We start from the raw sequence: 24,682 nt of genomic DNA on the forward strand, positions 1-24,682 counted from the left end.
CACCTGCCTCACCTCAGCTGTATGTGGCTCAGTCATATGAGGGGGACTGCACCTGAGACAACTTGTTTCCTTAGTGGCTGGTGGTGGCAAGATCTTTCTAGCCCATAAGTTTGTATGGTGCATGATGGGATAGCTGCACCAGCCGACAACAGTAAACACTGTCTCAGAGAAGAGAATGTCGGATAGCCCCTTAAGAGCATCCACAGAAAAGGCACTGCCATGTAGTGGCAAGAGACACCTCTTTTTCTTCAAAATGTATTTTAGTTAATGAGCAAGAGTATGGATCAATTAAGAGGGTGTGACCAGTCAACATAAAGGGCTGCTTTGAAATACAGAAATATTACAGCCCGTTATGCCATTGAGAAATGGGATGCTTTTGGTGGAAACATGTATTTCCCATCGTGCTGAGCGGATGTACATAGCGGGCAGAAAGTAACTAGTTACTGAAATTGATATTTAATTTTTATCCCTGCAGAGTTATTTATTTTAAATTAATACAATATGTACACTGCCCCCCCATGAACCATGGATCTTGCCATTGGTGGGGAGGCCATTCATTCACTCATTCATTTGTTTGTGTGTTGTGTGCATTGTACTCAAGGCAGAGGAGACTCTTCAGAATGCCTAAAGCATTAAAACCGCTATCTCTGAGTGCGTTTTGGACTGGCGGGCTACATGATGACTCCATTTTAACTTGGAATGCAGATAAATCGCGAGGAATTTCACACACTGTGCTTCATTTAGTGCATGACAAATATTGTCTACTTCTGGTGCTAAGAGGTCATTGCTGCTTGACTGAAATGACCATGTGTCCCGATTCTAACTATCTGCATTGGGGCCGTACCTATGTCTACACCAGCCACAAAAATTTCCTGTGCGTTTAAGCATGCTGAACTCATATCTGCCATTCTCTTGTTCTTCTTTGATACATTTATCATCACTAACAAAGTTTGACCACCTCTACAGTATTTGTTTCTCTTGATGTATCAGTTCCTACACACACACACACACACACACACACACACACACACACACACACACACACACACACAAAAAAAAAAAAAACACATCTGTTCCACGAAAACAGGTTTACAGAGAGTCAAAATTGTGGCAACAATTTTCTCATTATGAAGGGGTCACCTGTTGGGACCTGTGTCCATGACTATGGTTCTGCGTAACATGTTGTATAGGTCTGTAACTCCACATACATATTTGCCAAACCACCATATGGTGTACAGCAAGTGGTATGTCGCACCACTTCTGATCATTCTCTTTCCTCTTGACTCGTAAATTGAGTGAGGCAAAAATGGCTATTTATATGCCTCCTTGTGAGTCCCAATTTCTCTTATCTAGTCTTTGTGGTCCTTAACTGAGATTTGTGTTGGTGTCAGTAGAATCATTCTGCATTCTGTTGCAAATGCCGATTAATGTTGGGACTGATGAAAGTTTCCATCAAAGTGGATCTTGATGCTGATTTCCTGCAATTGGCCAAAGTCCCCCTGAGTTTTGCGATAATTAAGCCAGTTCATCCTTGAACTGACATAGTGAACTACCACATAGGAATACAACCTACCTGTTGTGCCAATAATTTTTACATGGGATGCCATTATGGTGTGTATGTTTAAGAAACACTGTAAAATGAACTTGTTCACACAGGTTATAAGCTAACTATTAATGGTAAGAGAGCGCGGTCTACCACATAACACATCGAATGGCATCCTATTGACAACTGCCGACTATGGTGTGTCATCTGTAACTTGAGCATACAATCCGAACAGTTTCTGTAAGATCATACATCTTTGGTTATGCCAGAGTTATTCATTTATTTATTAGCATCAATGTTTCCTGACATTGTAAAATTTCTGAAAGATAGTATTTATAATCCATAGACTCGTTCTAATGTCTGAGTGGTAAAAGGTAACTTTTGTTAGCAAATATTTATTAGTAACAGTTACTTTATTTGTGCCAGAATAAATGTGCTTTTCCTACTTATCTCTCTTTGCTGATCATGAGGGATTTCTGCATTGGGAACACCATCCCACTACCTCTGAAACTGCCAGATAGGCAACCGCCTCTGCCAGCCAGTGTGGGAACCTACCACTTCCTCCTTGCTCTGTACGTAACTGCAGCACTGATGCACTCACTTCATATGTGTGAAATAGCAAAACTGGAAATAAAGTAAAATGCACTCTTATCTCCAAGTAAGGGCCACTGTACATGCTGAGGTGGTAACCTTGGAAAACACAAGTTTAACTCATAATGCAGAACAAAGAATGACATTCCATTACACAGCCATGTGAGAATTACTGACTTCTAACAGATGGTGGTGATGTATTGTTCTGCCTAATAGGCAGGTCTAGCACTGCACATTTAGTATTCTTCAGCCCTGCTGGTTTTCTGCCATCCTTTTTGTAGCTGCAAGTGATTCATTTATCCTGATGATGTCAGTTAACTAGTTTTTTCCCCCCCTCATCTCATTGTTCCAGTCTTCATTCTCTATGCTGCATCTTTTAGTAGGCAATTTCCTCTCATACAGTATTGGACCCTACTTATTTTCTTCCTCTGAATTGTCCCTGCCCCATCCCCCCTCCGATGAACCATAGACATTGCCCCATTGCTGGGGAGGCTTGTGTGCCTGAGTGATACAGACAGCTGTACTGTAGGTGCAACCACAATGAAGGGGTATCTTTTCAGAGGCCAGACAAATGTGTGGTTCCTGAAGAGGGGCAGCAGCCTTTTCAGTAGTTGCAGGGGCAACCGTCCAGATGATTAACTGATCTCGCCTTGTCACATCAACCAAAACGGCCTTGCTGTTGTGGTACTGTGAATGGCTGAAAGCAAGGGGAAACTACAGCCATAATTTTTCCCAAGGGCATGCAGCTTTACTATATGGCGAAATGATGATGGCATCCTCTTGGGTAAAATATTCTGGAGGTAAAATAGTCCCTCATTCAGATCTCCAGGCGGGGACTACTCAGAAGGACATCATTATCAGAAGAAACAAAATTGGCATTCTATGGATTGGTGCATGGAATGTCAGATCTCTTAATTGGGCAGGTAGGTTACAAAATTTAAGAAGGGAGATGGATAGGTTAAAATTAAATATAGTGGGAATTAGTGAAGTTTGGTGACAGGAGGAACAAGACTTTTGGTCAGGTGAATTCAAGGCTATAAATATAAAATCAAATAATGGTAATGCATGAGTAGGTTCAATAATGAATAAAACAAATAGAAATCTGGATAAGTTGCTACAAACAGCGTAGTGAACACATTATTGTAGCTAAGATAGACAGATGAAGAGACTGAAGAAATGTATGATGAGATAAAATAAATTATTCAGACAGTGAAGGGGAAAAAAAATTCAGTAATCATGGGGGATTGGAATTCGATTGTAGGAATAAGAATAGAAGGAAAAGTAGTAGGTGAATATGGAATGGGGGTAAGGAATGAAAGAGGAAGCCATTTGGTAGAATTTTGCACAGAGCATAACTTAATCATTGCTAACAGGTGGTTTAAAATGCCTGGAGACACTGGAAGGTTTCAGATGGATTATATAATGGTAAGAGAGAGATTTAGGAACCAGGTTTTAAATTATAAGACATTTCCAGGGGCAGATGTGGACTCTGACCACAATTTATTGGTTATGAGCTGTAGATTAAAACTGAGGAAATTGCAAAAAGGTAGGAATTCAAGGAGATGGGAGCTGGCTAAACTGAAGAACCAGAGATTGTAGAGAGTTTCAGAGACAGCATCTGGAAATGATTGACAAGAAAAGGGGAAAGAAATACAGTAGCAGAAGAATGGGTAGCTTTGAGAGATGAAATAGTGAAGGCAGCAGAAGATCAAGTAGGTAAAAATACGAGGGCTCATAGAAATCCTTGGGTACCAGAAGAGATATTGAATTTAACTGATGAAAGGAGAAAATATAAAATTGCAGTAAATGAAGCAGGCAAAAAGGAATGCAAATGTCTCAAAAATGAGATTGGCAGAAAGTTGAAAATGGCTAAGCAGTGATAGTTAGAGGACAAATATAAGAATGTACAAGTATGTATCACTAGGGGTAAGACAGATACTGTCTACAAGAAAATTAAGAGACCTTTGAAGAAAAGAGAACCACCTGTTTGAATATCAAGAGCTTAGACGGAAAACCCATCCTAAGCAAAGAAAGGAAAGCAGGAAGGTGGAAGTAGTATATAGAGGGTCTATACAAGGGCGATGTACTTGAGATCAATATTATGGAAATGGAAGAGGATGTAGATGTAGATGAAATTGAAGATATGATACTGCATGAGTAATTTGACAGAGCACTAAAAGGTCTAAGCAAAACATGGCCCCGGTAGTAGACAATATTCCATTAGAACTGCTGGTAGCCTTGAAAGAGCCAGCCATGACGAAACTATTCCATCTGGTGAGCAAGATGTATGATACAGGCGAAATACCATCAGACTTCAAGATTAGTATAATAATTTCAATTCCACAGAAATCAGGTGCTGTCAGGTGTGAAAATTACCGAACTATCAGTTTAATAAGTCCCAGTTGCAAAATACTCAAATTCTTTACAGATGAATGGAAAAACTGGTAGAAGCCAACCTCAAGGTAGATCAGTTTGGATTCTGTTGAAATGTTGGAACATGTGAGGCAATACTGATGCTGTGGCTTAGCTTAGAAGAGAGGTTAAGTAAAGGCAAACTTACATTTCTAGCATTTGTAGACTTAGAGAAAGCTTTTGACAGTGTTGACTGGAATACTCGCTTTCAAATTCTGAAGGTGGCAGCGATCAAATACAGGGAGCGAATGGCTGTTTACAATTTGCACAGAAACCAGATGGCAGCCATGAGTCAAGGGGCATGAAAGGGAAGCAGTGGTTGAGTAGGGAGTGAGACAGGGTTGTAGCCTATCCCTGATATTATTTAATATGTATATTGAGCGAGCAGTAAAGGAAACAAAACAAATTTTGAGTAGGAATTAAAATCCGTGGAGAAGAATAAAAACTTTGAGGGTTGCCGATGACATTGTAATTCTGTCAGAGATAGCAAAGGACTTGGAAGAGCAGTTGAATGGAATGGACAGTGTCTTGAAAGGATGTTATAAGATGAACATCAATAAAAGCAAAATGAGGGTAATGGAATGTAGTCAAATTAAATTAGGTGATGCTGAGAGAATTAGATAAGGAAATACTATTTGGAGAGCAAAATAACTGATCATGTTTGAAGTAGAGAAGATATAAAATGCAAACTGGCTATGGCAAGAAAAGAATTTGTGGAGAATAGAACTTTGTTAACATTGAATATTGATTAAGTGTTAGGAAGTCTTTTCTGAAAGTATTTGTATGGAGTGTACCCATGTATGGAAGTGAAACATGGATGATAAATAGTTTAGACAAGAAGAGAATAGAAGCTTTTGAAATGTGGTGCTACAGAAGAATGCTGAAGATTAGATTGGTAGAGCACGTAACTAATGAAGAGGTCTAACAGAATTGGGGAGAAGAGGAATTTGTGGCAGAACTTGACTAGAAGAAGGGATCAGTTGCTCGGACACATTCTGAGGCATCAAGGGATCAACCAATTTAGTACTGGAGGGAAGCGTGGAGGGTAAAAATCATAGAGGAAGACCAAGAGATGACTACACTAAGCAGATTCAGAAGGATGTAGGCTGCAGTAGGTACTGGCAGATGAAGAAGCTTGCACAGGATAGAGTAGCATGGAGAGCTGCATTGAACCAGTTTCTGGACTGAAGACCACAACAACAGTAACAATTGTTTCCAATATTTTTTTCTCATTCACTCTTTGTATCACAACAATCTTATTTTGTCTGTCTCTTTCACACTTTCCCTTGTTTTCCAAACACATGTCTCACAGGCTTTCTAAGCATTTCTCCTCTCTGCATCCTACTGTCCATATTTTGGCACCATACATGAAAACACAAAGAACTTCACTAATATTTTCCTTAGTTGTTTATTTAATGGGCCACAGATAACACTACTTGTGTAAAACATTTCTTTTTAAATAGGTATTTTTGTTTTGATTTCTTGATTATGTGTCACATTGCTGGTTATTTGGATCCTAGATACCTCAAGTTGCCATCTTGTTTCACCACCTCCTCACTGATTTTCATTTTTATGGTCCTGGAATTCCTTGTAAAAGTCGTTGTACTAGTGTTCTCCACTTTTATCTTCATTCCATATTCCTCATAGTTGGGGTTCAGATATAATTTTAATTGCTTAAGTATATTCGATACCCCTGTTCATGTTTGTTTGGCTTTGGCCATTATTGCTATACCATCATTGTTGATGTGTTTTAATAATCCACTGGACTCACATTTGGGAGGACGGCGGTTCAATCCCGTCTCTGGCCATCCTGATTTAGGTTTTCCGCGATTTCCCTAAATCGTTTCAGGCAAATGCTGGGATGGTTCCTTTGAAAGGGCACGGCCGATTTCCTTCCGACTCCTTCCCTAACCCGAGTTTGCGCTCTGTCTGTAATGACCTCATTGTCGACGGGACGTTAAACACTAACCACAACCACCACCTTTAATAATCCTGATTATTTATCAATTTTAATGGCTAATGTTAGGTGTAATTTAATGATGGAACTTTGCAATAACCAGTGTGCAATGAAAACATGTCCTCCTAGGATGTTGTTGTTGTTGTGGTCTTCACTCCAGAGACTGGTTTGATGCAGCTCTCCATGCTACTCTATCCTGTGCAAGCTTCTTCATCTCCCAGTACCTACTGCAACCTACATCCTTCTGAATCTGCTTAGTGTATTAATCTCTTGGTCTCCCTCTACGATTTTTACCCTCCACACTGCCCTCCAATACTAAATTGGTGGTCCCTTGATGCCTCAGAACATGTCCTATAAACCGATCCCTTCTTCTGGTCAAGTTGTGCCACAAACTTCTCTTCTCTCCAACCCTATTCAATACTTCCTCATTAGTTATGTGATCTACCCATCTAATCTTCAGCATTCTTCTGTAGCACCACATTTTGAAAGCTTCTATTCTCTTCTTGTCCATCTATTTATTGTCCACGTTTCACTTCCATACATGGCTACACTCCATACAAATACTTTCAGAAATCACTTCCTGACACTTAAATCTATACTCGATGTTAACAAATTTCTCTTCTTCAGAAACGCTTTCCTTGCCATTGCCAGTCTACATTTTATATCCTCTCTACTTCGACCATCATCAGTTATTTTGCTCCCCAAATAGCAAAACTCCTTTACTACTTTAAGTGTCTCATTTCCTAATCTAATTCCCTCAGCATCACCCGACTTAATTCGGCTACATTCCATTATCCTCATTTTGCTTTTGTTGATGTTCATGTTAATATCCTCCTTTCAAGACACTGGATGTGTGACCTAGGATGTGTGAAATATTATATCCCTGCTTGAAACCTGTCCACTGCATTTTTGAAGCCTTCGTTGTAAGAGACAGTGTAAACAATCTCACTTATTGCATCATAAGATCACTTGAATGCCTGTGGCGACAACTCACATGTTGCAATAACAGATGTTACCCGACTGGGGGCGGGGAGTGACATCTTCTCACTTATCTTGTTGTGCATCTAAACTGAATTATGTATTGTACTAGCAACACACATTTGTATGGTAGTATGTATGTAGTGTTAAAAAAGTGTCACAAAATGAATTAAAAACACCAAATGATTCTGTAATAAAATGAAGTAGTGTATGCGTGTAACAAGGAATTTTCACCACCTGACAAAATTTGTAGTAGTGCTGATTTACAGAATGTTTAAAGTAAGTAAAAATATGTTGTAGACATTTAAAATAAAGTAGAAGTGATGTGTTATGTTCTGAGTAGTGTAAATAATCTTTAGTCTTCAGAATGCGAAGTCTGCAATTTTTGCTACATGTTGTCTGAAAGAAATCTTGCAGGGGTATTTGGTTTCTACAAGATTTAGTGTAGTTTCCTTTCTTTATTGTTTTATTTCGCTGAATTTGTGATTTGATACTGCTGCCAACTGTTCCAGGAGGCATCCACAAGAGGACTTGCATCGCACAGTGAACGGTAAGACCTTCATTATTTTTTTCACACATTTGTTTCACCTGCCTGCCAGGTTTTCTTCCAAATCTGTTCAGGTGTTGCTTTGGAAATGATCTTTGAACCAGGTGCCACAATGGAATAAACACTTGAATGGAGGAGGACATGCAAAATTATATTGGCCATCCTTCCACTGTCATAGCTCGTGTTCACGTTGGTGTCAATATCAAAACTAAGGAAAGTTTTGTACTTGGAAAGCATGTGACCCATTATTTCCTCCTCAGTGTTTAAAGCTTACCTTTCAATCATTAGGATCCACATTCTCTTCCTTCTGCTTTTCCCCTCCCCATTATAAACAGATGTGAAAAAAAAAGGTCATAACACCACAAAGAAGCGTGACATAAACAAAAGTTGGTAGGCGTGTTTGTGAAAGATGATATCAATTCAAGTTTTGCTCCAGTCACACAGAAGAGGTGCTATTAGTGTCACTATGGGGATGCAAATAAGGTTTACTTCAAACAGTTTTGAGCATTAGTTACCTCTGAGAATGGACAAGGTGAGCTGATGCTATGCAGGAATGCCTTTAAGGCGACAACGACATCATTATCAACACCTCACTTTGAACGAGGTCGTGCAATAGGGCTACTAGAAACTGGATGTTCCTTCCACGATATTGCAGGTAGACTTGACAGGAATGCAACCACTGTGTATGATTGCTGGCAGCAGTGGTTACAAGAATATACAGTCACAGCAAGACCAGGTTCTGGACAGCCACGTGGCAGTACAGAGAGAGAAGACCATCGTGTTTGGTGTATGGCTCTTGCCCATCAAACTGCATCTGAAGCAGCAATTTCAGCAGCATTTGGTACCACAGTGACAGATTGAGTACTTTGAAGCAGCTTGGAGCCAGATGCCCTGTAGCATTCATTCCACTGACCCCAAACCACCACCATTTCTTTCTTCAGTTGTGTCAAATGACAGCTTGTTGGAGGGTAGGGTGGAGGTCAGTTGTGTTTTCTGATGATGGTTCTGCCTTGGTGCTGGTTAGGAGGAGCCCAGTCGAGGACCTGCACCCAACCCGTCTGCATGGAATTATGGTCTGGGGCGTGATTTTGAATAACAGTGGGAGCAGCCTTGTAGCTACCCCAAGTACCCTGAGTGCAAATTTGTACACCAGCCTGGTGGCAATTTGACCTGTTATGCAGTAATTCATGAACAGCATCCCACGGGGTGTTTTTCAACAGGATAATGCTCACCCACATATCACTGTTATAACCCAACGTGCTGTAAAGAGAGTTGATACGTTTCCTTGGCCTTTGTTGATCACCAGGTCTGTTTACAGTTGAGCACATATGGAACATCATGGGATGGCAATTCCAGTGTTATCCACAAACAGCATTAACTGCTCCAGTATTGACTGACCAAGTGCAACAGGTGTCGAACTATATCCCACGAACTGAAATCCGGCACCTGTGCAACACAAAGCATGCATGTTTGCACGTTTGCAGTCAGAATTCTGGTGGTTAAACTGGTTATTAATGTACCGGCATTTCACATTTTCGATGACTTGTCTTGCACTTACATTAACCTATGATCTTGTAATGTTAACCACTTAAGTATGTTACCTAGACAAATGTACTCCCAAAATTTCATTACTCTACATTAATTATTTTTGTGTTGTGATTTTTTTCTATCAGTTTATAGGGTGTTCCAATCAAATTTTTCAGCTCACATATCTTTGGAACAACAATGACTTTCGTGGGTATGAATGTAAGGCTGGTGTTTCTTGAAAGTAAATACTATAAGACATTCTAAAATGTTAACAAATATTATTTTTGGTGCAAATTTATGTTTTTTTTTTTTTAATGGATACCCCATGTTCCCCCCAAGAACCATGGACCTTGCTGTTGGTGGGGAGGCTTGCGTGCCTCAATGATATAGATAGCCGTACCGTAGGTGCAACCACAATGGTGGGGTATCTGTTGAGAGGCCAGACAAACGTGTGGTTCCTGAAGAGGGGCAGCAGCCTTTTCAGTAGTTGCAGGGGCAACAGTCTGGATGATTGACTGATCTGGCCTTCTAACACTAACCAAAACGGCCTTGCTGTTGTGGTACTGCGAACGGCTGAAAGCAAGGGGAAACTACAGCTGTAATTTTTCCCGAGAGCTTGCAGCTTTACCGTATGGTTAAATGATGATGGCGTCCTCTTGGGTAAAATATTCCGGAGGTAAAATAGTCCCCCATTTGGATCTCCAGGCAGGGACTACTCAAGAGGACGTCGTTATCAGGAGAAAGAAAACTGGCATTCTACAGATCGGAGTGTGGAATGTCAGATCGCTTAATCGGGCAGGTAGGTTAGATAATTTAAAAAGGGAAATGGATATGTTACAGTTAGATATAGTGGGAATTAGTGAAGTTCGGTGGCAGGAGGAACAAGACGTTTGGTCAGGTGAATACAGGGTTATAAATACAAAATGAAATAGGGGTAATGCAGGAGTAGGTTTAATAATGAATAAAAAAATAGGAGTGCGAGTAAGCTACTACAAACAGCAAAGTGAACATATTATAGTGGTCAAGATAGATATGCCCACACCTACTACAGTAGTACAAGTTTATATGCCAATCGGCTCTGCAGATGAAGAAGAAATTAAAGAAATGTATGATGAGATAAAAGAAATTATTCAGGTAGTGAAGGGAGATGAAAATTTAATACTCATGGGTGACTGGAATTCGACAGTAGGAAAAGGGAGAGAAGGAAACATAGTAGGTGAATATGGATTGGGGCTAAGAAATGAAAGAGGAAGTTGTCTGGTACAATTTTGCACAGAGCATAACTTAATCATAGCTAACACTTGGCTCAAGAATCATAAAAGAAGGTTGTATACAAGGAAGAATCCTGGAGATACTAAAAGGTATCAGATAGATTATATAATGGTAAGACAGAGATTTAGGAACCAGGTTTTAAATTGTAGGACATTTCCACGGGCAGATGTGGACTCTGACCACAATCTATTGGTTATGAGCTGTAGATTAAAACTGAAGAAATTGCAAAAAGGTGGGAATTTAAGGAGATGGGACCTGGATAAACTGACTAAACCAGAGGTTGTACAGAGTTTCAGGGAGACCATAAGGGAACAACTGACAGGAATGGGAGAAAGAAATACAGTAGAAGATGAATGGGTAGCTCTGGGGGATGAAGTAGTGAAGGCAGCAGAGGATCAAGTAGGTAAAAAGACGAGGGCTAGTAGAAATCCTTGGGTAACAGAAGAAATATTGAATTTAATTGATGAAAGGAGAAAATATAAAAATGCAGTAAATGAGCAGGCAAAAAGGAATACAAATGTCTCAAGAATGAGATCGACAGGATCTGAATGAAATGGGAGATACGATACTGCGTGAAGAGTTTGACAGAGCACTGAAAGACCTGAGTCGAAAAAAGGCCCCGGGAGTAGACAACATTCCATTAGAACTACTGACGGCTTTGGGAGAGCCAGTCATGACAAAATTCTACCATCTAGTGAGCAAGATGTATGAGACAGGCGAAATACACTCAGACTTCAAGAAGAATATAATAATTCCAATCCCAAAGAAAGCAGGTGTTTACAGATGTGAAAATTAACGAACTATCAGTTTAATAAATCACAGCTGCAAACGCAAATTATTTACAGACGAATGGAAAAACTGGTAGAAGCCGACCTCGAGCAAGATCAGTTTGGATTCCATAGATATGTTGGAACACGTGAGGCAATTATGACCTTACGACTTATCTTAGAAGAAAGATTAAGGAAAGGCAAACCTACCTTTCTAGCATTTGTAGCCTTAGAGAAAGCTTTTGACAATGTTTACTGGAATACTCTCTTTCAAATTCTAAAGGTGGCAGGGGTAAAATATAGGGAGCAAAAGGCTATTTACAATTTGTACAGAAACCAGATGGCAGTTGTAAGAGTCAAGGGGCATGAAGGGAATCAGTGGTTGGGAATGGAGTGAGACAGGGTTGTAGCCTCTCCCCGATGTTATTCAATCTGTATATTGAGCAAGCACTAAAGGAAACGAAAGAAAAGTTTGGAGTAGGTATTAAAATCCAGGGAGAAGAAATAAAAACTTTGAGGTTTGCCGATGACATTGTGATTCTGTCAGAGACAGCAAAAGACTTGGAAGAGCAGTTGAATGGAATTGACAGTGTCTTGAAAGGAGGATATAAGATGAACATCAACAAAAGCAAAACGAGGATAATGGAATGTAGCCAAATTTAAGTCGGGTGATGCTGAGGGAATTAGATTAGGAAATGAGACACTTAAAGTAGTAAAGGAGTTTTGCTATTTGGGTAGCAAAATAACTGATGATGGTCGAAGTAGAGAGGATATAAAATGTAGACTGGCAATGGCAAGGAAAGCGTTTCTGAAGAAGAGAAATTTGTTAACATTGAGTATAGATTTAAGTGTCAGGAAGTCGTTTCTGAAAGTATTTGTATGGAGTGTAGCTATGTATGGAAGTGAAACTTGGACAATAAATAGTTTGGACAAGAAGAGAATAGAAGATTTCGAAATGTGGTGCTACAGAAGAATGTTGACGATTAGGTGGGTAGATCACGTAACTAGTGAGGAGGTATTGAATAGAATTGGGGAGAAGAGAAGTTTGTGGCACAACTTGACAAGAAGAAGGAATCGGTTGGTAGGACATGTTCTGAGGCATGAAGGGATCACCAAATTAGTATTGGAGGACTGCGTGGAGGGTAAAAATCGTAGAGTGAGACCAAGAGATGAATACACTAAGCAGATTCAGAAGGATGTAGGTTGCAGTAGGTACTGGGAGACGAAGGAGCTTGCACAGGATAGAGTAGCATGGAGAGCTGCATCAAACCAGTCTCAGGACTGAAGACCACAACAACAACAACAACAACAACACGTAGACAAATGTACTGCCAAAATTTCTTTAGTCTACATTAATTATTTTTTGTGTTGTGATTTTTTTCTATCAGTGTATACAGGTTGGTCCATTCAAATTTTTCAGCTCAAATATCTTTGGAACAACAATTAATTTCATGGGTATGAATGTAGTGCTGCTGTTTCTTGGAAGTGAATACTATAAGACATTCTAAAATTTTAACTAGTATTATTTCTGGTGCAAATGTGTGTTTTTTTAAGTGGATACCCCATATTATTTCATACATAGTCAATAACATGAAAAATCGCAAAAAGAGTGGTGTATGGTGCATCACAATATAACAATTACATCCCAAGAATTTTCAAAGTCAAGTTGACACTTGAAACAAATGGAACACACCACCGTTGCACATCATGAGATGCAAGTGTGAACCTCATGTTGCTCGTAATTGCGGTTTGATTAATGTCCTACATTGCAACAAATGCTATACTTACTGCTATTTACACACTTAATAACTGGACTGGAAACAACACAGATGTCTGGTCACAGAAATTCATACGACTCGGATTTACTTGTCTGTTATATGCTTAGTCAGCCATTGATTATGTTTACCCTGGCCAGTGACACTTGGAGATTTTTGTTAGCATTATGTCCACTCTAGTACTGTAATAAAGATCAGTAAAGCACAAACAAGTAACCCCTTTCCTTATTTTTCATTGTGTGTGATTGGACATATGTATTGTTTCCAGTCCACTTTAATAACAGTGTAAATAGCAGTAAGTACAGTGTCTGTTGCAGTGTAGTACATCAATCACATTACAATTATGAGAAACATGAAGTTCATGCTCACATCTCAGGATGCGCAATAGTGGCATCTTTAATTTATCTCAAGTGTAAACTTCACCTTGCAATTTCTTGGGATGTAATTGAGATTTTGCAATGTAACAAATGCCATTCTTTTTGCAATTTTTCATGTTATTGATTGTGTAAGAAATAATGCGGGGTTGTTGTTGTTGTGGTCTTCAGTCCAGAGACTGGTTTGATGCAGCTCTCCATGCTACTCTATCCTGTGCAAGCTTCTTCATCTCCCAGTACCTACTGCAGCCTACATCCTTCTGAATATGCTTAGTGTATTCATCTCTTGGTCTTCCTCTACGATTTTTACGCTCCACGATGCCCTCCAATACTAAATTGGTGATCCCTCGATGTCTCAGAATAGGCGGGGTGTCCATTAAAAAAAAAAAACATAAGCTTATATGGGCCACACTGTATATCCTTTAATAATGGCCATTATTATATCATTTCCCCTTTAAATATATCCAGTCAGAATTTTGTCCTTTTGCTTTCAACACTGCCAGTAATTGGTTGTCTTCTCTAATCTTAGCTCTTTTTAAATTCTCTCCAGGTGCAAGGATTGATATTTTCCATATGAGACTAGTTGTGGTTAATTACTTCATTGTAAATATGTTCTCAGTATTTAACCTTTCATCTAACATCAGATTAGTTAGTGTTGAAATCACTGTTAGTGCAATGCCATACCACTAAAAACAAGTTAAATAATATTCATATTCAGCTTCATGGCTATCAGTTAATGAAACAGTTATCACCCAGCAAAACATATTCAGTGTGGTAAGGTGATAACAAGATGCTCTATCTATTCACTGAGAGTGTGACACACACAGATGTAATCCTTTAGAGGACATATGAGTAACTGCAAAATTGTATATTGGAAGTGTTTCAATTTCTGTCTTCCCCTACAGTTTTTACCCTCTACAGCTTCCTCTAGTACCACAGAAGTTATGCCCTGGTGTCTTAAAACATATCCCGTTCTTTCCTACTGCAAGCCTTTTCCAGAAATTCCTTTCCATACAAATTCTGCGGAGAACTTCTTCAGTTCTCTTATCTTACTGATCTATTAATTTTAAGCATCATTCTGTCACACCAAACCTCAAACACTTTTTTATCCCCTTGTGGTTTTCCCATGGTCTTATTCACTACTATACAACGGTGTGCACAAAATTTATATTTTTAGAACTGTCTCCTTCAGATTGAGTCCTGTTTTCTGACACTAATAGAGTTATTTTAGCTAGGAATGATCACTTTTCCTGTGCCAGTGTACTTCTGAAATGAGATCTATTCTGTCTGAGTTTTTGCCTACCACACCTAGAATAGCTTTTCATCATGCTCCCATCTCTGCAATATCCTTGTCACACTCTGTGCTCCTTCTGCACCCATCTCTTTATCCTGTGGCTCTCACTCCTGTGACCGTCCCTGGTGCAAGACTTGCCCTGCGCACTCTCCTACCACCACCTATACCAGCCCTATAACTGGCAAGTCCTTTGTGAAACAACACATACCATATACCAGCTATTTATACAATCATCGTTTGGCCTTTTACACCAGCACGACTACCACCATATTGTCAGTTAGCATGACTGGGCACAGGCAGAGGGTGTATACCGGCAACAGGCAACGTCCTCTTGCAGAGCGTGCTCTACGACGTGACAGTTGTGACCTCGGTGCCTGCTCCACCACAGGTGCTGTCTGGATTCTTCCACCAGACACCGGTTGCTCAGAACCCCACTGGTGGGAACTGGCACTACAACACGTCCAACCTTCTTGCCACTCACCTGGCCTTTATTTGCAAAAATTTCTTTGATCTCAGCATTTCTTCACAGTAATTACTCCTTGCTTCACTCCATTTTAGTCTTCGACGTGTTTTATTTTCTGACCTGTATATTTTTCACTATCCTCCCTTCCCCCCTCCTACCTTTGTTACATAAAATGCACTTAGCTTTTCACTCTTATTAGCTTGTGCTTGATGTTTCAGCAGTAATCTCTGTCTTGCATATTACACCATCTTCCACCTTCAAGCTCTCAGGTTTACAAATCTCATCTGGTACAGTCCCCAACAATGAGTTTTTCCTCCTCATCCCATCCAGTAAGTCTTCTATGAGCTGGGGTTCTAGGTGACTTTTCTGACCTGTACACCTTATCCTAAACCTCTCCGGTTCTTTTCCTTCACCCCTCTGCCTTCTCCTTCAACTCTTCTGGAAAAAGAAGGAGCCACTGTCTCCCAGAGCATGCAGAAGGAAAACCTCTTTTATGTGTGTGGTCTCCTGTTGGTGAGTAGAGTTATTTTTCTGAGACTTTCATACACCTTGAACTATTTTACATTGATGAAACTTTTTCTGGGTCAAGATTTCCTATGAAACTGTATTGAAAATATAATGTAATTGGATAGATTAAAAAGGTCTGCTCACCAAGCAGTGGCAGGAGAACACACATATAAAAAGTATTACAGTTTGCAAGCTTTCAAAGCCAGTTCCTCCTCCTGGCAGAAGGGTTGAAGGCAAAGGAAGAGGTGTGAAGGAAAAGGACTGGTATGGTTTAGGAAAAGGGATAGTGTTTGGAATTGTCACCCAGACCCATCTGGTAAGTCTCCCTTGACCCAGATTTCTGTGAAACTTTTCCTAATTCTACCACTTTTCCCAAACCTCACCAGTCATTTTCTTTCCTTATCATTCCATCTGGTAAGTCTCCCCTGATCTGGGGTTCTGGTTGACTTTTCGAAACTCTACCCCTTTTCATATGCCTCACGAGTCCTTATCTTTTCATGCTCCTTCCTTCCCCCTTCAACTGTTCCACCAGAAGAAGGCACCACTGGTTCTGAACTGTTAACTGTAATACTTTTTGTATGTGTGTTCTCCTGCTACCACTTTGTGAGTAGATTTTTTATTTATCCCATTACATTCTATGAAATTGTCTTGATTTTTTTACATTGTCATTTTGAAGATATGAATACAGAGATCCATTATTAGATTCAAAGGATGGATCTCAACTCCCCCTCTACAATGTTCCCCAGTTGTCTACAGAGACCACTCCCCTCCCCCAAGAAAAAAAATCAACAGCCAGACTATTTTATAAAGTTTTTGCTAAGTGGTCAGTACATTCACATGCAACTTTTTATGTTATCTTCCCCATTCATCTTCACACCCGTATTTCTCAAATACCCTGGATTCTCTTTTCTTTCCATAGAATCTGAGTTCTTTATAACAGAATGATCCACACAATAGACATCACTGATAGGCTCTTGATGTGAAATCAGTATTGCTGCCAAATATCCTACAAGAATGAGTTTTCAGTCCGCAATGGAGTGTGTGCTGATAAGGAACTGCCTGGCAGATTAAACCTGTGTGCCACACTGGGCCTCGAACCTGGGTCATTTGACTTTTGAAGGTAAGCGGTCTACTGACTGAGCTGTCCAAGCATGACTGTTGACTCGTCTTCACAGTTTTATTTCTGCAAGTACTTCATTTCTAACCTTTCCAACTTCACAGAAGCTCACCTGAATACCTTGCCAGACTAGTACTCCTCGAATAAAGGATACTGCAGAGGCATGGTTTAATCACAGCCTGGGGGATTCTATCCTTGATGAATTTTCACTGCAGCGGGGTGTGCACTGATATGAAACTTGCTGAGAGGTTAAAACTGTGTGCCAGACCTGAATGCAAACCAAGGATCTTTGCCTTTGATCGGCAAGTGGTAGAATGCCTGCCTGTGAAAAGTGGAGGTCCCAGGTTCGAGACCAGTCTGGCAAATAAATTTAATTTGTCAGGGAGTTTCAAATATCCTGTTATTTGCAAATACCAACTTTGCCACTGATATTTATATTTTTATTTCTGCTGCATACCTCCATTTTACGTTCTCTTTGGTACATGTTTCTATTATTTAATTGTACTTTACCTTTTATCACACCAACTCATTTACAGAAGACTGTAATGTTTTCAACATTTCTTAAAAGTTCATTTTCATTGTTTGTTAAGATGACTATAGTGTCTGCAAATCCTTAACATCATTCTGTCTGACTAGCAGCAGTGTTGTGTTACATATTATCCCAGTTCTGTGAATCAGAACTCTTGCCCTTTCACTGTGATCATAATCATTTACTTTAAAATGACTTAATGAGTCTTCCTTCATTCCAGTCCACTCTCATTTTCCTCATCATGTTTCAATTTTTTCTCATTCCATGCTTTAAAAGCCTTTTCCTGGCATATAACTTACATGCATAACATGGCTTTCCTTTCAGTAAGTCTCTCCTGCAAGCCCTGTTACAATCTTTATATATTTTTTCTATTTCTGCTCCTTTTTTTCCCCTTATAGATACTTCTTCTTTCAAGTATTTTGTCAGACATTAATTGAGTACTTATTGCTTTCTTCTTTGTCATTGTTTCCATTTTATGATTACTGACCTTAATTTTATTGTACATAAAATATGTCAAATGTGTGTGAAGTCCTACGGGAGCAAACTGCTGAGGTCACCAGTCCCTAGACTTAGACACTACTAAAACTAACATATGCTAAGAACAACTCATACACCCACGCCCAAGGGAGGACTTGAACCTCCGGCAGGAGGGGGCGTGACATGGTGCCTCAGACCGCACGGCTCTTGTGCAGTAGATAAAATGATAAGTGCATAAACAATTTAAATACCCAATTTAACACTATCATCGGTAAATTTAAGTTAAAACAAATTTATTATCACTGGAAACCTCTATGCCGTTCAACTCGCTTATACAGGGTGTTTCAAAAATGACCGGTATATTTGAAACGGCAATAAAAACTAAACGAGCAGCGATAGAAATACACCGTTTGTTGCAATATGCTTGGGACAACAGTACATTTTCAGGCGCACAAACTTTCAAAATTACAGTAGTTACAATTTTCAACATATGGCGCTGCAAGTGATGTGAAAGATATAGAAGACAACGCAGTCTGTGGGTGCGCCGTTCTGTACGTCGTCTTTCTGCTGAAAGCGTGTGCTGTTCACAACGTGCAAGTGTGCTGTGGACAACATGCTTTATTCCTTAGAACAGAGGATTTTTCTGGTGTTGGAATTCCACCGCCTAGAACACAGTGTTGTTGCAACAAGACGAAGTTTTCAACGGAGGTTTAATGTAACCAAAGGACCGAAAAGCGATACAATAAAGGATCTGTTAAAATTTCAACGGACTGGGAACGTGACGGATGAATGTGCTGGAAAGGTAGGGCGACCACGTACGGCAACCACAGAGGGCAACGCGCAGCTAGTGCAGCAGGTGATCCAACAGCGGCCTCGGGTTTCTGTTCACTGTGTTGCAGCTGCAGTCCAAATGACACCAATGTCCACGTATCGTCTCATGCGCCAGAGTTTACACCTCTATCCATACAAAATTCAAACGCAGCAACCCCTCAGTGCCGCTACCATTGCTGCATGAGAGACATTCGCTAACGATATAGTGCACAGGATTGATGACGGTGATATGCATGTGGGCAGCATTTGGTTTACTGACGAAGCTTATTTTTACCTGGATGGCTTCGTCAATAAACAGAACTGGTGCATATGGGGAACCGAAAAGCCCCATGTCGCAGTCCCATCGTCCCTGCATCCTCAAAAAGTACTGGTCTGGGCCGCTATTTCTTCCAAAGGAATCATTGGCCCATTTTTCATATCTGAAACGATTACTGCATCACCCTATCTGGACATTCTTTGTGAATTTGTGGCGGTACAAACTGCCTTATACGACACTGCGAACACCTCATGGTTTATGCAAGATGGTGCCCGGCGACATCACACGGCCGACAACTTTAATTTCCTGAATGAATATTTCGATGATCATGTGATTGCTTTGGGCTATCCGAAACATGCAGGAGGCAGCGTGGATTGGCCTCCCTATTCGCCAGACATGAACCCCTGTGACTTCTTTCTGTGGGGACACTTGAAAGACCAGGTGTACCGCCAGAATCCAGAAACAATTGAACAGCTGAAGCAGTACATCTCATCTGCATGTGAAGCCATTCCGCCAGACACGTTGTCAAAGGTTTCGGGTAATTTCATTCAGAGACGACGCCATATTATTCCTATTTGCTGATCAGTGAAAATGGCCACTGACCTGCTATCGACATAAACTCATCCAGGTGATAGCAACAACACCTGCTGAGAAATGACTGCTAGTCAGACACACATGTGGTGCATGTAGAATCAGTGAGCGTGCCATCCTTGCATAGAATGGGAAAGGTGCACAATCTATCTGAGTTTGACTCAGAGCAGGTTGTGATGGCCCAGAGGCTTGGCGCAAATATTTCAGAAACTGTACGACTTGTCAGGTATTTGAGGAGTGCTGGTGGTTAGTGATGTGAAACCATGTCCAGACATTGTGGGGTTGGGTGGATACCCCCCATTGCAGATGTTGGATGTAATAGGCTGGGCAGATCGGCAAAACAGGACACGTGGCAAGCTGTGGGAGAGGTAACATCAGACTTTAATGCTAGACAGATTACAAGTGCATCTGGACACACAGTGCACCAAATGCTTAACGATGGGCCTCTGCAGCTTATGACACGTGCATGTGCCAATGTTAACACCACGACATCGGCACGACTATACTGGGCACATTATCATTAGCACTGGACACTGGCACAGTGTTAGAGCACTGCACAGTCTGATGAATCCCCGACACCTTCTTCATCGTGCTGATGGGATGGTGCAAACCCTTCATTTTCCAGGGGAACAGCTCCTTGATATGTGCACTGTGGGACAGAGATGAACTGGCGATGGCTTCATTATGCTCTGGGGAACATTCGTGTGGGCATCTGCAAGTACAGTGCAGCTTGTGAAGGCAGCATGATGGCCAGGAATTATCGTACACTGGTTGCAGACCACATTCATTCTTACAGACCACGTATATCCCTTCATGACAATCACATTTCCCGACAGCAGTGGCATTTTTCAATAAGATAATATGCCATGTCACAAGGCCAGGAGTATGATGAAATGGTTCAAAGAACACAGTGGTGATTTCTGTTTGATGTGCTGGCTCCCCAACTTGTCAAATCTGAACCTGATCGAACATATCTCAGATATGATTGAGCATTGCATCAGAGCTCATCACCCCTTTCCCTGGAATATGTGGGAATTGGGTGGCTTTGGTGTGCAGATTTGGTGCCAACTCCTTCCAGCAACCTAACAAGGCCTCATTGCTTCCATGCCATGATGTGTTGACACTTTTATCCATGTGGAAGGTGAACATACTGGTTATTAGATAGGTGACTGTAACGTTCTGCTGATCAGTGTAATGTTGTACAGTTTGTTTTCTTGAATAGGATTTTGTATAAGAATCCCAGTGGCTAGAAGACATGATAGCCAGATTATATGAGACACTAGTTTTACAGAAACTATTTTTCAAAATCTTAAATTTTATAACAGTTTGATTGCTGTTATGACCACATTATACATTTTTTAAAGAAATGTATGTACTACAGACACAGGAAAAGGTCAGTGATGAACATATGAACTCCAAATTTACTTGTTATGTGCATTGATAATTTGACACACTCATTCTGACATACACAGATGGAACGTTGAGCCCTGATTGAATTGTGTTTGTGTGCCAGAAGATTTCATGCCATACCCCAAGTAATCTGTGATTTAATGTGAGAAGTAGCCAATATTAATATATGATGACTAAGAGTCTTTTTTTCTAACATTGTATTCACACTGCCTTGTGTAAGTATATATAAAATTTAGTATTTTAGTGATTGTTAATTGTTAATATGGTGCACAGTACTAGATTTGGTCAGTGTTCTCTCATTACTTATGTAAATTGACTTTTACACACCCTGATGATATTGTTTTCAGACTGAAATGTAAGGAAACTAATAAATTAACTAATTATTGGTTGTTGATTGTTCTAAGTTATCCACAATCACTAGTATCATAAATATTAATTATTCTATGCAACTAGCTCTGGTTTAATTATTGAGTGAGAACTGGTGGTGAATTCTTACATACTTTTTTGTCCAGCAATTTGTTTCTGCATGATCAGCATAAGATGTTCAGATATATATTTCAGCTGTTGCTGGTATATGTTCACTGTGAAAGTAAAACCATAGTTTCCATCTCTCTCAGGGGGAGCTGATGTGATTTAGATTTTTTGTTATGATTCTGATGTTCTGAGGTAAATTCAAGTGTGTTTCCTTACAGTGCTTCTCCTGCAGGTCTTACTGTGCTTAACAGCCATGGTTTCAGTTGTATGTTTCAAATTTTATAAAGTAACTGAGTCATTGTTTTTATGTTCATAACAAGTAATCTAGAAGTAATTATATATCTTAACTCTGAGTTGTCTTATTCATTTTTATTTGATTATCTCAATGTTGCAGATCATCTCATCTGTCCAATGAAAACTATGGCTCTTCGTTTAAAGAAACTGTTTCTCCAGCTGTGACCTGTGATGAGGTGACACAAGAAACTGTCACGCACAGTAATTCCTTCTGCAATGCAGATAACATGAGTGAGATGGACAATGAATTCTGTGACTTCACCTGTGATACATGCCTGCAAAGATTTTCATCAAAATACAGCCTCATAATGCATGTATTCACTCACATTGACATTGCACAGCCACCGTTACATGTTTGCAAATGTTGTGGTGAAGTGTTTCTTGACAATGATGCCCTGAATAAGCATGTCAGTATGAAGGAGGATGGCAGGACTTTGATTGCACAACCATTTCCTGATACCAGGGAGGTGCACAGCTGTAGAGATGTGTGTGAGAATATATTCACTGCAAAAGATCACATGCCTGTTGCTCTAACTGCACCCACTGTTAGTGATTCATGTGGACAGTTTGCAAACATTTATTATGCTTCACAGGGATATTACTGTGATCCCAGTAGCTGGTCTCTCTGTCAAAAAAATGGCAAAACAGTTTCCTCATGCCCTATACACACCAAGCCACACAAGTGTGATGTATGTAGCAAATCTTTTGCTTATGCATCTCTTCTCAGAACCCATTCCTTAGTACATTCAGGAGTAATGTCGCACAAATGTGATGTTTGTGGAAAAATGTTTGTTAGCGTTGATCATCTTAAAAATCACAAATCAGTGCATTCTGCAGCTGAGAAACACAAATGTGATGTCTGTGGCAAACTGTATACTACAGTTCATAACCTCAAAGCTCATACATTAGTGCATTCTCCAGTGAAGGCACATGAATGTGCTATATGTGGCAAATTGTTTGCTACACTTGCTCAGCTCAAATCCCATGCAATAGTTCATTCTGGTGTGAAGAAACACAAATGTGATGTTTGTGGCAAATTGTTTGCTAGATTTGGTGAACTCAAAGTTCATGGCCTAGTTCATTCTGCAGTGAAGTCACATGAGTGTGATATTTGCGGAAAATTGTTTGCTAGACCTAGTAATCTCAAAGCCCATACCCTACTACATTCTGCAGTGAAATCGCACAAATGTAATGTTTGTGGTAAATGTTTTTCTAGGCTTGGGCAGCTCAAGAATCATGAATTAGTGCATTCTGGGGTGAAGGCACACAAATGTGTTGTGTGTGAAAAATCGTTTGCTTTAGTCAGTAATCTCAAATCCCATGCATTATTGCATTTGGGGGTGAAGGCACACAAATGTGATGTTTGTGGCAAATTGTTTGCTACATTTCGTGAGGTCAAGTACCATTCTGTAGTACATTCTGGGTTAAAGTCACACCAGTGTGATGTGTGTGGCAAATTGTTTGCTAGACGTAGTGAGCTCAAAGTTCATTTGTTAGTGCATTCTGATTTGAAGCCACACAAATGCAATTGCTGTAGCAAATCTTTTGTACGGGCTGTTGATCTCAGGAGGCATATGCAAGCACATTTTAAGAGGAAAGGGCATGTAGCTTCACACATTGAAAGCTCCCATCCTAGTTAGATATACAGTAAATCTTGCACTTAATTCAGTGTTTGAACTTCAGTGCAAGATTGGTAATGAAGTGCTTTACTGTGAATAATGAATTGGCTGCAGTTCATATTTTTATTCTGAAAAATTCATTTTGTGATATGTATTTCATTTTGTTAGCTTTGTTTTGTAAGTGTATTGCAAACAAGCAAAGTGGATGTAAAAAGTGTAATTTCTGTTGTTGCTGTTTCAGAGTGTTCTATGTATATATATAATCAAAAACAAAGATTCCAAGACTTACCAAGCGGGAAAGCGCCGGTAGATAGGCACCACACTAGATCGCGTGTTGTGCCTATCTACCAGCGCTTTCCCGCTTGGTAAGTCGTTGGACAACACTACCAGCAATCCTTAAAATGAATATTTCAGCTATTTTATTCATATCAGAGTAGAGAAAAATATTCATTGTGCCTATCTACCAGCGCTTTCCCGCTTGGTAAGTCGTTGGACAACACTACCAGCAATCCTTAAAATGAATATTTCAGCTCTTTTATTCATATCAGAGTAGAGAAAAATGTGTAGTGGAACAGTTATACTGGAATGTTAAGCGAGTTAAGATATACATTAGACTGTGTAAAAATAGTTCCAGGAATTACTTCTATGATGTTCAGTGCTTCTCATATTGCATAAAATACAAAAGTGACTAACTATAAAAGCCAGTCAAATGAAAACCAAAGACCCACCATAATACCTGTCCCAGTGACAGGTGGCTCCATTATTCTTGTTTCGGTACTGTCACCACTGTGGAATGGTAACGGCATAGTGCCACATAAGAGGAGCACATAGGCGTTGGCTAATGGCCTTGGTTGTTGGTGTACGGGTGGGATATGTTCGTGCAGCTGTTGACTTGGAGGCAAGTGAAGAAGAGCAGGGAGGTGTCGTTCATTTTCTGGTGGCTGAGGGTGCTAGAGTACACAAAATTCATCATCGTATATCAGCTGTGTATGGTGAACACTGCATCCCTGGTGTGTGTGCACAAGTGACAGAGGAGATTCCAGGAAGGGCACATATCACTGCAAGATCCATGTCCAG

General features: G+C 40.1%; 1 protein-coding gene across 2 annotated transcripts in view; it reads left to right on the forward strand.

Moving 5' to 3' along the window:
• The window catches only part of LOC126295170 (zinc finger protein ZFP2-like), a 47,361-nt gene extending 23,450 nt beyond the window's left edge, over positions 1–23,911 (forward strand). For both annotated transcript variants that reach the window (XM_049987466.1, XM_049987467.1), the window contains 2 exons: positions 7,994–8,031; positions 22,087–23,911. In XM_049987466.1, the coding sequence (XP_049843423.1) occupies positions 7,994–8,031; positions 22,087–23,626 (1,578 nt within the window). In that variant the 3' untranslated portion in view covers positions 23,627–23,911. The remainder of the gene's footprint in view (positions 1–7,993; positions 8,032–22,086) is intronic.
• Positions 23,912–24,682: the final 771 nt, after the last annotated feature.

This window comes from Schistocerca gregaria, chromosome 11, assembly GCF_023897955.1.
Source record: "Schistocerca gregaria isolate iqSchGreg1 chromosome 11, iqSchGreg1.2, whole genome shotgun sequence".
Lineage (NCBI taxonomy): Eukaryota > Metazoa > Arthropoda > Insecta > Orthoptera > Acrididae > Schistocerca > Schistocerca gregaria.